The sequence below is a fragment of the Prosopis cineraria genome, unplaced genomic scaffold (genome assembly GCF_029017545.1).
Source record: "Prosopis cineraria cultivar Desert tree isolate PC_DT_omini unplaced genomic scaffold, ASM2901754v1 PC2, whole genome shotgun sequence".
Taxonomy (NCBI): domain Eukaryota; kingdom Viridiplantae; phylum Streptophyta; class Magnoliopsida; order Fabales; family Fabaceae; genus Prosopis; species Prosopis cineraria.
The window spans coordinates 12,820,288-12,836,725 of NW_026555333.1; the positions used below are offsets into that span (position 1 = coordinate 12,820,288).

The window sequence follows — 16,438 nt, forward strand, 5'->3', positions numbered from 1 at the left end:
CATCATATCATATTAGAGATAAACATATTCAATTACGGTCGAATATTAAATATAAATACTTAATTTAGCAGTAATTCAATTTTTGATTCATCATGATAAAATGACCCCTTTCATTAGATCCAAATCTTATTGATTGACTAACATTATTTTTTAAAATTTAAGGAATAATATTTTAGCAAAAATTATAAGGAATTGACAATGAGTTTAATTTTAAAAATTAAGATGTACTGATTCAAAACTATAAAAATTGAATTATATTGAGTTAAAATTTAAAAACTAAATTATAATCCAATTAAAATTATAAACATCAACAGATTATTTTTCTCTTTTTTAATAGTAATTTTTTCTTTTGCCCAAGGACAAGAATGCATGACTATTTCATCATTGCCGTGTAGAATTAGAGGGTCAATATTATTTCTAGCCGTAATGACCACGCGGTGCCGATTGCGGACGCGTTGTTTTTTTTTGCCCACTTAACATTAGTTATCGTTAGTTGGACTTTTATATGTGCCCCTTTGATCTTTATGATGGAATTTGATCTCTATGTAAAAAAACTAAATGATAAAAGATAATACATTTTGTTTATCCCAAAAAAAAAGATAATACATTTTAATATTTTATACAGCTGTATTAAAAATTAAAAATTAAAAATTATTAAAAAAGGTGGTCAATTAATCTTTGCCTTAATTAAAATAGTGGGTGCCTAACGAATCACGTTTATAGTTGTCGTTTTCTCTGGGCCCTTCTCATGTTGAAAATCCTATGTTATTCGATGCCGTCGTCGTATTGCAAAGTTTTGTTGCATCCGGGGGTACCTCGAAGACGAAGAGCGAGGACTCTTGTGACAGTTTCTTCTATTTCAACATTTTTTCTGGCGAATTGTTGATCACAACTCTGAAATCATTCTGAAATAGCGAGGGCAACACCAACAATTGCTCTTGCGCTTGTGCTACGATTCATGGAGAGCTCACAAGACTTGAACAACATCGAGGGCGATGGGGACGGAAGGAAGTCCTCCGCAACTTCATTGCCTTGCAGCTCCGCGGGATCAGGTAAGCTGCTATCTGTTGACCTAGCTTTTATTTGCCCATTTTTATGTCAAATTAGTTTAATTGATTTCCTACTGGGTCTCTTCATTATTGAATTCTGTTTGGGTTTGACGTTCCAAGGTTGTAGTTCAATTCTTTACTGTTTCTTCGTTAAAGATTCCAAAGTTGATGGCTTTCTTTTCTTTGAAAGAATTTCCCCATGCTGTCATATCTAACACTTCTCCAGCTGTCAGTGACAAATGAACCAAACCTTCTTAACTGGCCAAGGCAGGTTACGTTTGATTTAGGTCCGTCTTTCAACTGTCCTAGTGGGCTGCTAATCTGTTTAGCCCGCTCACTTTGCTTTCTAAGACAAATTCTATGTAGGGAGACCCAATTTACTATGCCAATACTACAGATTCATAGTTTGAATTTGAAAGTGAAGCAAAAGATGAAACTAAGAAAGCAAGTGACGAGAAGGTAAGATGCAGTAATTGTGATATTTGTAGTCACATGTAGCAAGCGAAGCAGATTGAATGAGCATTTTTGTAGGGACGTGATAAGCATTTTTTGTAACGTAAAAAATGAAGAAGCCAGAAAATTTCTATGCATAATTTTCATCCATTTTAAAAACAGGAAGAAAGGGCACGGGAAAATGAAAATTTAGCTTATAATTGTTAATGCTTGTTTCTATGCTTATTCACACGCATCAACCACCCTCGTTTATGCTACGTTGTTAATGCTAACATTGCAGAGGCAGTCGTTCATGTTAATGTACTTTACAAGTGGTTGATTTTGAATCTTCCGCAATTCTAGTTAAAATGATCTCCCTGCTTCGTTATCTAGCTATAGTCATTCATGTTTAATTTATCTTTCTTTCTTTTCATATGTATATGTTGCATTTTATGCTCTAATCTCTGGCCAGGATTTTGGATTTGAAATATTGAGTTAAGGATTTAATTTGCTCACACAGTATTGGATCAAACATTTATTCCTTTTCTCCCCTTATAAAAGAAATAAGTTATCTAATCAAACTTGGAAAATTTTGTTGGAAGAGCATTCTTGTTTGCTTGCAATTCAATGGGGATATGAAAATTTGACTCATGCTTTCTCTTTTCTTTTTTAATCTCTAGTTGCTGATATTCTATTGTGGAAGAGGTGGCACATTTCCTTTGGTGTCATTGTCATTGCAACAGTTGCATGGGTCCTACTTGAGTGGACCGGTTTACCATTTTTAACAATTTGTTCAGATGTCTTGCTGATTTTGATCGTACTATTGTTTCTCCACGCAAACTATGCTGCCCTTAGAAACAAGTATGGCCAAATTCCCTTTAAGGAGTTATATATGTTTCTTGGTTATGATTGTTGGCGTTAACAATGTTAATGGGCACCTTTTTCCTTATCTAGCAGACAACCACCGGCATTACCTGAGTTAGTAGTATCAGAGGAGATGGTTAACAATGCAGCAGCTTCCCTTCGGGTTAAAATCAACAATGTGCTCCTTATGGCTCATGACATCACTTTGGGCAAAGATTTTAGAGTATTTTTCAAGGTTAGTTTTTTAATCCTTTCAGCATGCTGGAAAGCTTAGAGTTCTATATTTTAGGCATTATGACCTGGATAATGTGGTCTAGGCAATTAGTGGTTCTTTTTCTAAAGATGCATTTTTGTTTTCATAGATAAGAAAGCTAGGTTGAGTGTGATAATGCCCAAGTCCCCTTCGAGAACAATAAATAATATTTTTTGTCACTGTCATGGGACATCTGAGCTGTGATTACTTTCCCAGAGCCTCCACTGATGAAGTGGGTTGTGTTAATTTTCCATTTTCTTCTCAACGGTGTCGGGGCACAATTATGCTACGTGCCTACATTAGTCATTTTATATAATCCTGAGTGTAGGACGTTGTAAAGTGTTTGAGGAGTTTTACAAAGTGTTAGGGACAAAGAATGTGGAATGAAAGATTTACAAGATTGCAAAGAATAGGAAAAGAAAATCAAGAAATTTGGAGGTTCAAACATGCACAAAGAGGGCCATTGGAGGTGCCGGTAATGAGGATGGAACATGTAGTTTTGAATCCTGTGAATAGGGGTAGAGAAAGACCAAAGAAAATATTCAATGAAATTATTGAATGAGGCCTTTTAGTAAATAATATATCCAAATATTTGGTTATTGATAAAGCATGTTGTACGATCCATGTAACCTATCTCTGCCTAGTGGGATAAGTCTCGTTTTTGCATATCTTGTGACTTAGATAATTGCAATTTTGTTTTTAAACATGAAATCATAGTAATCATCACTAGTGTTTAAGACACAAATAAATAAAAAATCAACAAAGGTAAATTAATGAGCTGTTTTCTACGTGACATTGGACAGGTGGTGGTCTTTCTGTGGCTCTTGTCTGTCATTGGCAGCACCGTTTCGTTTTTCACCCTGGCATATATCGGTATGCTTTCTCTGTAAATCTGTTGATTAAAGGCAGCTTCTGATGTCTTTGACTGAGAGTTCTTTATATTTTATAGGTTTTCCTGTTTTCTTTTTATGTCTTACAAATTTCATACAATGCAATGCAAATAGATGTCTTGTACTCTCGAGAGGTCCCCCCCCCCCCCAAAAAAAAACCAAAAAAACAAAAAAATTCCTTATTGCTTGGTTTTTGAGGGGGGATGATGGTGGTCAGCTGTGGAATAGTAAATGCAAGACTTTTTCAATCTCTTGCTCCTTTTCCATGGTTTTCCATTGAGCTGAACGGATGTTTCGACACCCATAAGCATTTATGGGTCACAGTTGACTAATCATGATTTGTTAGTGGGTCTATTTTATATGAAAGATTGGGGAGAGTCATTTGCTTTAATGATTTTCTTGAGTAGCATTTATGTTGTATGTCTTTCGTGCCTTGATGCGGAGGAAGGGATGTACAAGCTGTTTAAACTATCTTAACCGTCTTATTCACAGTTATCCCTTTTTTAATGGTGGTAGGAACACTGGCAACAATTACTGTTCCTGTATTGTACGGCAAGTATGGTGGCTATGTAGATGAATGCTGCGGAATGATCCACAAACAATTTTCAAGACATTACAGAATAGTAGATGAGAGTCTCTTCAACAGACTCCCGCGGAATGCACCTAGAGAAAAAGATTCATGATTCAATTCACCTACTTGTGTGTTCGTTGTTAGGAAATTAGCTATTTCTCCATATTGTTAAGGGTGTTCAATTTCTTACCTTCTTCCTCACATGTAGGAATCATTTTTTGTAGTTAGATGCTATCCTGCAGCTCTGGATTCACCTGTAGGCGGGGTGCTTTCATTTGTCGGGACCCACGACTGAACCAGAATGTACATAGGCTTGTATAATACATAGCTTGAGAAGTTTATGGGCAGATTTTGTCTTTATTTATTTATTTATTTATTTATTTATTTTTGGCTATTTTTGGGTAACGGAAGACAATTAGTAGGCTATCAAAAGTGGGAGACGGGAAGAAAGATTTTTCTTGAAATGCATACAGCCTCTGAGCTGGTCCTCCCATATGAAGTGACAATATGATAAGGAGCCGAAAATAGCAGTACTTTTCATTGGTACGCTGCCAAGATCTTTCACGAAGTGGATCGCCTCAATAGCCTGAATGGTGCAGTTGGGCAAATTGCTCAAATTTACACCGTTATGAATTACGATCCAACTTTTCAAAATGTGTCATTTTGTTAGTCGAACTAAAAGGAGGGCATTGCATTTACTTGGCCTTTGTTTTTACCATTTGAGATTAGAATCAGACTGTGTACCCTCAATCCCACTGCTTGTTCTTGGTTTGATATCCAAGTAGTCGTCCCATTCTTCCATTAGTCTACTTACCGTCCCCTGTATATATTGATGACTGATGATTGATTTTCATATAAAAAGCTTAATGTATCCATCACGTGTTCGATTTTCCGGAGCAAGTGTTGAATCTCATTACTCCTAGTCTTCTAGTTGTTTTCTAGGACTGTTCTTTGAATCGAGACACGTATGCAGTTCCTTGGGTTGACTCGCCATTTTAAAGTAACATGGCAGCTTTTTTGAAAGCCACTGGATGATGGAGAATTGAGCACTCGATCGAGCTACACTTGTTTAGCAGTCAGGCGATCCACTTCCAGGCTTCACTCCATTATTCGCTGTATGAAACAAACGATGTATTTGTTGGTTGTTTTATTGTGGTTGTAATGGAGACTTGGTTGTACTTGTATAGGAGGCAAGTAGTATGGGATGCTTAATAAAATAAATGAGTGAGTTGTCTTTTTAGTCTAAAAAACTAGCTTTTGGCATAAAATTTCTCATCAATTAGTATCAGAATGAGAATGAGGTTATCAACAATTTTATAAAAAACTAATCATAGAAGGTTCTTTTGGAAGGAGGCCAAGTTGAGAGTCACATAGTACAACTGCTAGGATGTTAGCTTTTAGTGAAAGCCAATCGATAGAGACTTAATAGTATGAGATATTAAATTTCATTTTGAATAGTATAGAATATTCAATGTGAATTAGTTCTCTTACCTCAACAATTAATTTTTGGGGTAGAATTCTTCATCCTACTTAAACATCCATTAAGCTGTAATGTTCTTTTTGAAGGATGTGACAGCTAGAAGAAGAAATAGAGTTTACTCTTTCAATAACTTTACTATGAGTAAGGTCAAAAGAAATGTACTTTTAAATCCATTTCTCTGGCCCCTAAAAAAAAAAATTCCATTTTGTAAGTCTACATTTTCTTTCTTTTTAAGTGGCTCGCTAGCGCTCACGAGAGAGCAACGAGATTGAATCCTCTATTAGTCACTATTAGGGTGAGGTTGATGCCACTAAACCAACAAGACTTCAGCCCATTCCATAAGTTTAAAGATTAAGGGTTAGGGCACTCTCGATTAACACTAAAAGAAAATGGAAAATGATATTCAAGGACTATATAAGAATATTAATTACAACTAAAAAATCTTAAAATTATGAATTCTCAAAAAAGATTATGATTCTTAATTGAAATTAAAAAAATTTTAATTGAATTTTTTTCAATACTCATCTTTCATATTTTATAGAAGAACCTTTGACATTTTCAATAATCAGTTTGCTATTTTTTTTGGGTAGTCACTTCAGATTTCTTGATACTTATCTTTTATGATTTCAATATTTAAAAGAATTAAATGTAAATTATATACGTTTTCCACAATTGAAAATATCAAAAATGAGAATTGAAAACGTTTAAAGCAACTACTGAAAAACTGAGGCATTAAAAATGTTAAAAATAAGTACTAGAAATGTAAAAGATGAGTACCGACAAAATTAACTCAAGTTTTTTAATTTCAATTAAATATCATGGTCATTTTTGGAATTTTAAAATTTCAAGACCTTTAATTGTAAATAATGTTCTTCAAGGATCGTTGGAAATCATTCTCCCAAAAGGCAATCCCTTCACACAAACTGAGGCGTGAATTATATACAATCGCTAAACAATAACATCCATTTTCTAGTTAAATTTTTTATTTAGAGACATCAACGGCATTCCACATTAAAAAAAAAAAAAAATCACCTTTTTCACACTATTCCTTAACATTTCATTCCATTTCCCAAATAAAACATCCATTTACTTCTCTAGCAGCAGACATAAATTTTCTATTGATATGACAAACACTAAGAAAACCATGTAGAGTTTACAAAATAGCATGAATTTTCGCGAAATAGAAAACTGATGCTAAGTCGCTGAATTTTTACATAACAGCATCATGAACACAGGAGTTCAGGGAGGCTCCAGCAGGACTTCTTCACAATACCACAGACCATAGCACAAAAAAGTAACAGCTGACCAGCATGAAACTAATAATCTCCAATTAAAGACTCCATTCTGTCACCGGAAAAGAAAAAGACCAAATTCTCAATTATAAGATCCTCAAGCTTCTATTTCATTTTCTAGAATAGTAGCTTTTGAAATCTGGCAATGGAACTTGCAGGTCTCCTCCATATTATTCAGGCACTCGATAGTTGATGAATCAAGCTACTCTTTCAGCAACTCGCTCGCTTTGTTTATCCAAACGTGATAGATATCAGGCGAGAACAGAACGAAGTGGACCTGAAACCAATGTATCAATATACCGACTCATTTAGATATTTACTACTAATTATTTATTGATGTGATTATTGATTTATTTCTTTAATAATGATATAAATTTTGTTTAGAATTCCAATATTTTTTTAAAAATTGAAAATCCGGTGCAGATGGTGGATCATGAATGGGAGTTATGGATACTTAGTACTCCTATTCAATTGTAAATAGAGATACTTGAAAAGCCTCCAATCCAATTAAAAATACAGGATTTGGGGAATGAGGAGTTCTACATTTGCAAAACCAAGCACACGCAAGAGTGAGACACAGATAAAGAAATGGAGCAAATTGAATATAATATTCTACCTCCTTAAAGTCATCTCGAAACTCTCTGATGGTGGATATTGCCACAGTGGCAGCTTCATCATAAGGATATCTGAAATTAAGCAACAGTCTATGAGTCTAAAGGAGTTGTGAACATGCCACAAAACTTATTTCCAAAGTTTTGACTCTCCAAATGCAAACTTATTTCCAAAGTTTTGACTCTCCAAATGCATTTAGATTCACTCATGAAAGACTATGAAATTAAAGCTCAACCCGAGCCACCAACTTACTGATACTGTATATAGTTATATACTTCCCTATCGGTCCTGCAGTGTGATCATTGATGATAATCAGGCATGCCAAGAGATTCATTTATGTGAACTTACCCATAGACGCCGCAAGATATAGCAGGAAATGCTATATACTGAATATTGTTCTCTTTTGCGACCTTCAAGCTATTCCTGTAAATCAATTTGAAGATGAAACATATTAACCATTAACCATATATGAACTAAAATAAACTACTGTTGATAACGTAACTAAGAGTTGACTTGAGAAAAGAACTGCACTCTGCACGAACTTTATAGAGCTACCTGTAAGCACTTGCAAGAGATGCAGCAGGATTAATATCTGAATTATAGATTGGTCCAACGGTATGAATAACATGAGAAGCAGGCAGCCTAAAACCTCTGCATATTAATAAGCAGGGGTCTATGTGAGGCAGACAGAAAGTGACGGAACGTTAGATGTTATATCAACTTAGAAATTTTGTAAATATAAAAGAACTTACGGGTGATCCTAGCTTCCCCTGTTGGACAGCGAATTCCAGGTCTGACTTCTGGAACGTTGAAGCACGCTTGACGAAGATCTGGCCCAGCAGCTCTGTGTATGGCTGAAGGAAGGGTGAAGAGTGTTAATTATTTCAGTTCGGTTTCATATTAATTTGCCTTTCTAGTTTCTGTTTTTCCTTGAAAAACTACTATACAAAATGAAGCATTTATAAATTAATCACCTCCATCTGCACCACCACCTCCAAGCATTCTCTCATTTGCTGGATTCACCTACACAGATACAACGTTTTTCCGATTTATTTTAACTAATTCAATTCGCACAATAACAAATACTTCGGACCACCACTTAACTTATTAGATAATTAGATATCAAAGCATACATAATAGACACAAATTTCTTACTAATCAAACAGATCCTAAAGCTCATATAGCGCCACTATAATTTATCATATTCGCCAAGTTAGAGTACAGGGGGAAAATATACTATTGCGTCGGAGGAGCCATTGATGGACCACTTTGTGATGTCTCCTTTCTGAATGACCAAAGCATTCGATGGAGACAACGGGAAGCGAAGGACATCGTCCCCTCCACTGGACAGAGTGGAAACCCTAGCTGTATCGTCCATTCTATTGAGTACAGTCGACGACGATTTCGATAGAGATAATGGGTTGCGTGAAAATCCAAAATGGGTCCGGAAATTTCTCGGGCTAGCGTTTCTATTTGAATAAGTTCGGTTATTTTCAAGAAGTCTAGAACCTAGAGCTGCCCCAACACGGAGTGCTCTACAGGAAATGGTCGCCATTTGGCTTGGCTGGGCTCCTTTTGTAGTGCGAGGTCTAGACGTGTAGCAGTGTTCCGGGGGAGCATGGCGAGTGAGAATATTACGGTGTGACGGAGTAGCATGCGATCTCTACGTGGAGAGATGCGATTTGTTGATTTCGTTGAAGAGTTGGGGAGATACCATGCGGGGACATTTGGTTGTGACAAATGTTATCCACTAATATAATGCCACGTGGAGTGAAGACTTTGACCACAAATTCCTCTTCGCAGTTCCGACTACGGTAGTAAGAACTGAGACCTTCCCTTCCAATAATCCTCTTTCAGGGTAACGAAAATGGGACGATCTCGATTAGATGCGCTCATCACCGTGTTCGTTACGGTGCACCCGCACGAGACGTCGGCTCTGCTTCACTCCTTCTTCTGCTTCTTCTTTGTGAGCCTTGCCTCGGTTTCTTTTTCAATGAGAATTTTTCTCGTTCTTAATCTGTATTTGTATTTTTCTCATTGTTTCACAATTGTTGATTTTAACTGCAGATTTTGAGCGCCTATTTTGTAGTTCTTCCGTTGCGGGATGAGGGGGCCATCTCTCTGGGGCTATCGAATTTGCCTGGTCTATTTGTGGGGTCTTTACTGCTCACTCTGACAGCGGCACCTGTTTCAACCCTCATATTTTCCCTACCCAATCTTTCCAGAAACAAGGTATGAACATACTTAAGATGATTCCTCGTTGCCGCTTATATAGATTGAAGTGAACTTATCTCCGCTTATTTTTTTGAGCAATTCAAAGCATTTTTCTTACAGTGATGACTGAAACAGAAACTAAATAGAGGAGAAACGGTGTTACATTATGTGGAGAGCAAGTTTATCATAGGCTGGCTGTCGATTTAAATTGAAACAAATTGTGTAGGGACCCTTTATTAAAAACGATGATGGAGGGCTTCTTGTTATCTATTCGGGACCCTTTATAAATGCTTAATAGTGTTATAGTCTTGCTGCTACCAAATGCCACGGAGTTACGCACACACACACACAGAGGCATACAATAGGAAGAAACAAAAATCACTGCCTAAGAAACACAGTAGAGGACATATTTGTAGTAAACGGATAGTGAGTCTTATTTAGAGGTGTTTGTACGCCATTCTTTCTTTCTTTTTTTTTTTTTTTTGGGTTAGTGAAAGGGGCCAGAGGCCAATGAGCAGACAAAAGCACTTGAGAGACTAATCTTGGAGTGGAAACTCCTGAAACGTCAGGATAAATTGGCTGTGTGTCCTGAGGAAGATCAGAATAAACGAGACCAATTATTTGAAACTAGCTGTAGACTGGTGAAGAAAAATATAGCATCATTTATGTTATGGTATGAATAATGAGTCATTAAAGTGGTAAAAACTTAATCAAATAAGTTAACACGGTATGCTAAGTGCTATCATGAAGGAGTTTGTGATTGAGTGGGGGGAAAATTATAAATTTGTATCAGGACGAAAGGTCAATGAAGATGAGTCACTTCATAAGCTATGTTTGATAGGCTAAGCTAGTGATTGTTATGTCATAACTCGTTTGCCTCTGGAAAATGAAGACTTGAAGAGCATCACTACAAGTTGTCAACTCAAGAAATGTCTACTGGAAAAGTGCAACAGAAAGTAACAAAATATAGGGCCCGTTTGTGTAAGATTAAAAAATAAGTGATTTTTATGTAGTTTGAAGATTTTATAAAGTGATTTATTTTATAGAGATTTTATAAAAAGCAGACATTATTTTATGTTTTGTTATAATAATAAAAAAGTGATTATTAGTTAGTTATTTTTAAATTTTATGATATCTTCATTGATTTTTGTTTTATTAAAATGATTTATTATTATATTATTTTTAAATTTTATGATATCTTTACGTATCTTGCCTCTTTAAAACACAATCTCTCATCCATTGCATTAAATTATTTTCAAAAGCTACTCAAAGTAATTTCTTAAAATAATCAGAAATTTACTTTTTTTTGGATTCTGATTATTTTCAAATATTTAAACAGATATCATAAAAACTCAAAAAATATTTTTTTTTTCAAAGGATAAGTGATTTTTTCATGAAATAAGCTAAAACAAAAGGGCCCATAATATAATGGAAAATTATTGACATTTTGTAGCATGCATTTCATATTAAGTTGTTTCTGTAGCAGTTTGTCAATGAAGAAGCATTTTCTGAAAAAGAATAGAAATATATAGGTCTTTTAGTTTCTGTCATTCACATGCCATGTTCTAAGAAGCCGTGCTTGTCGAAATTCCAGGCTTTGGTTATGATACACAGGTTTTTTGGTGTATCACTTGTACTGTTTTTTTTCCTATGGCGATCCTCATCAGCTGGATCTTCAGCATCCAAATTGATGGTAGGTCAAGAATCTCTCTGAAAGATAATTTATTATATTTTTTATTGCTCATGCAAGATTGATTGACCGTTTGGTCCGTTGTTAAGTTTCTCTTTCTGTCACCAGGAGTCCACAACTTTGACTTCATCCTCAAAGCCTGAAGAGAAGGTTGATGACCAAGGCACCCTTTCATCTTCAATAGGCTGGGGAAACCATGGATGGTTCTATATTACTGTTCGAATAGGATTGTTCCTTTGGGTAATGATGTGTAATATTTTATTATTTTCGAGTTTTTAGTTTTAACTTATAGTTTTCCTACACCCTGTTGCTAAATACTTGTAAAGACATTTCGTTGATGCAGTTTTCTGCTTTTATGAAGGTTGCATTGCTTAATCTAATTACAATTTCTTCAACATGGGCTAGGGTAATTGATGTGATGGACAGTGAGGTTTGTACAACACCATTTGATATTGTATGCGGTTTTTAGGTTCCCATTTTACCTTGTTTTGTGTTCAGTCAGGTTCAAGATTATTTGGGTTTATTGGTGCTGGTGCCACACTTGGCCAACTTTTTGGGTCATTGTTTGCTACAGGAATGGCTTGGTTGGGCCCATGTAGGTTTGCATTTCCCTATATGGACTGTCTTCTGCTTTTATCCAGTGCCCCTTGTAGGCTTTAAATTAAGAATTTGTCTACTGCAGTTCTGCTTTTGTTTGCTGCTTTGTTAATGGAATTTGCGGCACAGTCATCGAAAGGGATAAATCTGCACATGTTCCATCTCCAGGAAGAAGTAACTCCCATCAGGTCATTATAAAATCTTTTTATGTTCTGCTCTATTGAATACCGGACATAATATTCAAGTTTTGGGGTTCCTCTGGTATATTATATAACTATATCCTGAGCTGGTTACTATCTGAATCTGAATGAGAAGTTTTCCTGTATAATAATTTCTCTGGGTTTCTAACAATCAAAATGGAGTGAAGTTTGGAAATTACTTTTACTGGAACTATGCAGTGTCTTGGTCAATTGTAAACCTATCAAATTGTAAGCTTTTGTTACATATTATTTGGCTGCTAATATTTTTTTATGTTCTTCCAAGAGAATTCTATTTCCAAATGTAATTGATTGTTTATGCCACTTAACATATTTAGATTTAATTCTAAGGCATAATGTCATTTTATCACAAATATAATGTATCAAAACTATAGGATTGTGATTGTAATTTAATAATTATTTTGATTTAGAGAAGCTGATCCTGACCAGAAAAATGAGGCTCATGAGAAGAGTGAACATGCAACCAGAAGTTCCCCTAAGTCATCTACTTCTGTAGTGAAGCTACAAATTTGGGCCCTCTTGGATGGCCTCTGGCTTATACTGTCATCAACTTATCTGTTGCATGTGTCTTTATTCCTCTGGCTGAGTGCAGTTATCTCTTCATTTTTCTATTTTCAGGTAAGATAGTCTGCCATGTTATCTCAGCTTTGGTTTTCATGATCCTCATTTGGGTTAAGCTGTATGATAGAAGAGCAAATGTATTTTGTGGACTGCCATTGAGTTTTTTATTAGGCCACACACGCTTCATATCACGTCTCTGCTGAACTTTTCCCTTCTCTGCAATTACAGAAAGTGACAGTGATTGCTGCAACAGTTACCACCTCTATTGGGAGAAGAAGATTGTTTGCCCAAATAAATAGCTTTATTGCTGTTTTTATCCTTGTTGGACAATTAACATTAACGGTAAGGTATTCTGAAAATGACTTTTGCTTGGCGTCAAATATCCTTTTAGAGTGGAGTTCAGATCTTACCATTTTTCAAACAGAAAGAATTGTTGCATTTTTATTTGCTTCATTAATCATTTCTTACTTGACTCTATGTATGTTTCCCTTTATCTAGTACAGGGACGCATTCTAACTGTTGCTGGGGTGACTATAGCTATTTGTTCTGCTCCTTCTGTCGGTTTTTTAAACCTGGTTGCTCTAGTTGTCTGGCCAACTTGGGTAATTGTTGCTATTTGTGAGACACTTAGAAAGGTACTGCCGGACATTTCTTCTTTCCATTTTTTTATGTTTGTTGATGATATTGTGATGTGTTACACATTTCATTCATCTTCAGGATATTTAGTGACTAATATTACGTGTTGGAAACTGGCCATTCGTTAGATAAACTGATCATCTGTCCAACTTGTGTTTATCTGGTTAAATATTCATGTATCTATAATTTTGCAGGTTGTTTCATATGTTGTGACGAGGCCTGCTAGAGAACTTCTATTTACTGTAGTTTCACAGGATGAGAAATACAAAGCAAAAGTATAACTTTCTCTTCTCTTTCCATCTTGTTTTCCCTCCCACAGCAGTATAAAGTGGGTATCTTGGGTGGACATGTTCTCAGCTTGTAGGACCTGTTATTTATTATATTTTAATTCTTTTAAAAGCCAAAAAATGGCTATTGCTGGGACAATTTTTTTTTCCATTGCATGCTTAAATTTATGTGGCATGAATGAAGAATTCAATGGCCAAGTTTGTCAAGGAAGCACTTCAATGAGTACACGCTGGTGCAGGTATGCATAGATGTGGTTGTTCAAAGACTTGGAGATGCTGCAGCAGCTGGAATATACAAGCTGATTCTTGGAACTGTTGAAGGGAAAACATCGGCCATTTCCCTTTATGCCCTGCCTGTATGTGTAATCTTATCCTTCTGTATGCCTTCTCTCTAATACTTGACATGATTATAGATAGAATTGGTCTGCCAAAAAAAGTGGGAAAAAAATAGATCACGTCAATGGAGAGACATTTAAATATGCCGCTGAAACTCGTTCTTGACATGTTTACATCTAGGCTTGACGTAGAGCTAAAAATGAATTGAGCTATACGTGAATTGTTCAGGCTCGGCTTGTACAAAAATTGTGTTTCAGTGAAGTTCTTTTATTAAATGAATGAAATTGAGCACAATATTAAGCTTGTCAAATTAAATAGTTTGAGCTTGAAATTTTGATGCATGGATCATTTATTTCACATATAGTTGGTTAAAAATAAAATAATATAATAATTCCAATATTATATATTTATATATGTCATAAATATTCTATGTTTTATAAATCATAAATATAAATTTTTTTAAAGTATCATGAAAATGTACAAGTTCATACGGTTCATTTATGTATAATCTTTAAGCATGCTTATGGGAGTCAAGTCTGAGTTCTCATTTGACAGAGCTAGCCTAACTTGATCACATTTTTTAGCTTGTTTAATTTCCCAATCCAAGCTCAAAACAACTTGTTTGTCAAATGAGCCAAGGTTGATAACATCGGATTTTGGCTTTGCTCTAACTTGTTTACATTTGTTTAACTTGATCTACTTACCTGGGATTGTGTGGATCAACACAACGTAAGACTTCCTTTCTTTTTGATTATTTTTTATAGCGATAATTAACTTGATTTTCAGGTTTCCTGATTGATTTGGCTTTCTTTGTTATGTGAATGCTCTCAAGTTGTAAACACCCATGACTTTTTAATTTTCAATAGCTTATTCCTGATTCTCTTTTTCCTCACTTGGTCTCCAGTTGTGTTCATTGTGGATAGTCACAGCATTTTATCTGGGTCGTCGGCAAGAACAGCTTGCAAAGCCCCAGATTTCCTCCACTTCATAGAATTCTTGAGGTTTACATCTACAGTTGCTGCTATATTCATAACCATTGAATTCTATGTGCAATACTTTAATCATGATGCATGTGATGATTGTTTAGATAGTTGAAAAGTCTTGCTATCAAAGTTAATTTGTGCATACTCTTTGATCCTTGATTGTTACAGATGTATAAAATGTGAAAGTTGACTATGGCTGCAAAAGGAAGTGCTTGGTATCCCTGCAAGTATCTCGCCCTCCATGTGATTAAGATTGGCTTTTTCATGTACGCACTTTTGAGTTTTTGCCTTTTCAATTGAGAAGGATCTCCACCAGGAAACCAGGGCAGATTTTGGGTTAGATTGAGTGTACCGTAAATATAATTATTGATTTAACATCCTTTCCAAGGCGGATATATTTTCGAATGTCCTATTAATTAATAAAAGCACTTCAGCTTCAAGGCATCTCACTGCAGGCCAGGTGTTGGTATCCGAAGGAGTCCAGAAGTATGAGGAGTAATGGACAAAAGAAATCTAATATATTTCCGATTTTTTATTCATACGTCAAAAATTGATATTGGCTTCGGAACTTGATCAAAGAATCTCCCTGCTATTCTGTCATTGACTCTTGACATATAGAGAAGCCTGTAGCTTGTCAATCATGTACAATTTTAACTGATTAATGATTAGCGAAGATCCTACAATTGCAGCATGGCAATTATTGAATCACATTGTTATTATTGATTTGGCATAAAAAAGCAAATTATTATCAAAACTTTTAGTGACACTGATATAATTTGTGCTGATAGATCAAGCTATGGCTTTTTGTCCCTTTAGTTTACTATAGACCTTCTGGTAAAAAAAAGAAATTGGGAGTTGAGAGCATTCTAAGCTAGAGTGTTCTCTATAATGTCGTTTAGGTTACAGCGGAACATTATTAAGATAAATTTTTTCCCCAAGAACAAGTAGACTTTGTTTTGTCAAGCAGGTCCTTCTTTCTGGGGACTGTCAAGACTACATTACAACAATTCTTTCTTTATCTGTAGTTAGTTTGTGTTGGCACCCAAGAGCTGAATGAATAAACTATCTCCTACTGTTTGAGTAAGATATTTGTGAGGAATGAAAGCAAACAGAGGAATCCATGATATGAACGTGTGTAATGTATATGGAGGGGGATAGGATTCCTAATCCCACTGTCTGTCTCTCTCATGGATATAGTGACAGGTAAGCAAGCATTAAGAGCCTCGAAAAGCTTTGTACCTTGCCCCACTCTTGAATTGAAATTTGTACCATTGTGCTACTAAAAGGCGCGGGCTACTTGGTGCCAGCGGTAATGCCTCTGTTCTTCCTCAGGTCGTCATCATATTTGTTACTAAACATCCTTTTCAATCTTACTTGTTACCGGGCGAATGATAGTTTATCCATTAAAAAAGGCGAGGGAAAGAGAAAAGGAAAGAGCAATTATGCATAGCACTTGAAGAAGAAGGTCTACGT

At 35.5% G+C, this 16,438-nt stretch overlaps 3 protein-coding genes across 7 annotated transcripts; 2 read left to right on the plus strand and 1 right to left on the minus strand.

Moving 5' to 3' along the window:
* Positions 1 to 771: 771 nt before the first annotated feature.
* Positions 772 to 4,433, plus strand: LOC129302078 (reticulon-like protein B16). Of its 4 annotated transcripts, none has more exons than XM_054940753.1 (5): positions 772 to 1,052; positions 2,162 to 2,342; positions 2,436 to 2,580; positions 3,402 to 3,471; positions 3,981 to 4,433. In XM_054940753.1, the coding sequence occupies exons 1-5, from the start codon at positions 959 to 961 to the stop codon at positions 4,169 to 4,171; spliced, it is 681 nt and encodes a 226-aa protein (XP_054796728.1). In that variant the 5' UTR covers positions 772 to 958; the 3' UTR covers positions 4,172 to 4,433. The 4 variants fall into 4 exon arrangements, with proteins under 4 accessions (XP_054796728.1, XP_054796730.1, XP_054796729.1 ...); XM_054940755.1 differs by having other exon boundaries at positions 773 to 1,052; positions 4,005 to 4,433; XM_054940754.1 differs by having other exon boundaries at positions 773 to 1,052; positions 2,439 to 2,580.
* A 2,151-nt stretch (positions 4,434 to 6,584) lies between these two features.
* Positions 6,585 to 9,040, minus strand: LOC129303022 (uncharacterized). Its single transcript, XM_054942013.1, has 7 exons — positions 8,681 to 9,040; positions 8,418 to 8,466; positions 8,195 to 8,297; positions 7,999 to 8,094; positions 7,792 to 7,866; positions 7,448 to 7,517; positions 6,585 to 7,108 (listed from the first exon to the last, which is right to left on the minus strand). The coding sequence occupies exons 1-7, from the start codon at positions 8,996 to 8,998 to the stop codon at positions 7,034 to 7,036; spliced, it is 786 nt and encodes a 261-aa protein (XP_054797988.1). The 5' UTR covers positions 8,999 to 9,040; the 3' UTR covers positions 6,585 to 7,033.
* Positions 9,041 to 9,184: 144 nt separating this feature from the next.
* LOC129303021 (uncharacterized) lies at positions 9,185 to 15,648 on the plus strand. 2 transcript variants are annotated; one of them, XM_054942012.1, is made up of 14 exons: positions 9,214 to 9,409; positions 9,511 to 9,675; positions 11,252 to 11,350; positions 11,456 to 11,587; positions 11,709 to 11,777; positions 11,846 to 11,942; positions 12,030 to 12,132; positions 12,573 to 12,780; positions 12,952 to 13,065; positions 13,227 to 13,358; positions 13,554 to 13,634; positions 13,886 to 14,002; positions 14,887 to 14,983; positions 15,134 to 15,648. In XM_054942012.1, exons 1-13 carry the CDS (start codon positions 9,311 to 9,313, stop codon positions 14,971 to 14,973), a joined length of 1,503 nt encoding a protein of 500 aa, XP_054797987.1. In that variant the 5' UTR covers positions 9,214 to 9,310; the 3' UTR covers positions 14,974 to 14,983; positions 15,134 to 15,648. The 2 variants fall into 2 exon arrangements, 1 of the variants encoding a protein (XP_054797987.1); XR_008591385.1 differs by lacking the exons at positions 14,887 to 14,983; positions 15,134 to 15,648 and having other exon boundaries at positions 9,185 to 9,409; positions 12,952 to 13,070; positions 13,222 to 13,358; positions 13,886 to 13,944.
* Positions 15,649 to 16,438: the final 790 nt, after the last annotated feature.

Bases quoted from the DNA above. Each gene is read 5' to 3' on its own strand.
- LOC129303021 (XM_054942012.1), top strand. From the start codon at position 9,311: ATGGGACGATCTCGATTAGATGCGCTCATCACCGTGTTCGTTACGGTG. The intron at 9,410-9,510 runs GTGAGCCTTGCC...TTTTAACTGCAG, and splicing joins CCTTCTTCTGCTTCTTCTTT to ATTTTGAGCGCCTATTTTGT. The intron at 9,676-11,251 runs GTATGAACATAC...TCGAAATTCCAG, and splicing joins CCAATCTTTCCAGAAACAAG to GCTTTGGTTATGATACACAG.
- LOC129302078 (XM_054940753.1), top strand. From the start codon at position 959: ATGGAGAGCTCACAAGACTTGAACAACATCGAGGGCGATGGGGACGGA. The intron at 1,053-2,161 runs GTAAGCTGCTAT...TTTAATCTCTAG, and splicing joins TTGCAGCTCCGCGGGATCAG to TTGCTGATATTCTATTGTGG. The intron at 2,343-2,435 runs GTATGGCCAAAT...TTCCTTATCTAG, and splicing joins TATGCTGCCCTTAGAAACAA to CAGACAACCACCGGCATTAC.
- LOC129303022 (XM_054942013.1), bottom strand. From the start codon at position 8,998: ATGGCGACCATTTCCTGTAGAGCACTCCGTGTTGGGGCAGCTCTAGGT. The intron at 8,298-8,417 runs GTGATTAATTTA...CCCTTCCTTCAG, and splicing joins AGGTGGTGGTGCAGATGGAG to CCATACACAGAGCTGCTGGG. The intron at 7,109-7,447 runs GTAGAATATTAT...CATTGGTTTCAG, and splicing joins TTCGAGATGACTTTAAGGAG to GTCCACTTCGTTCTGTTCTC.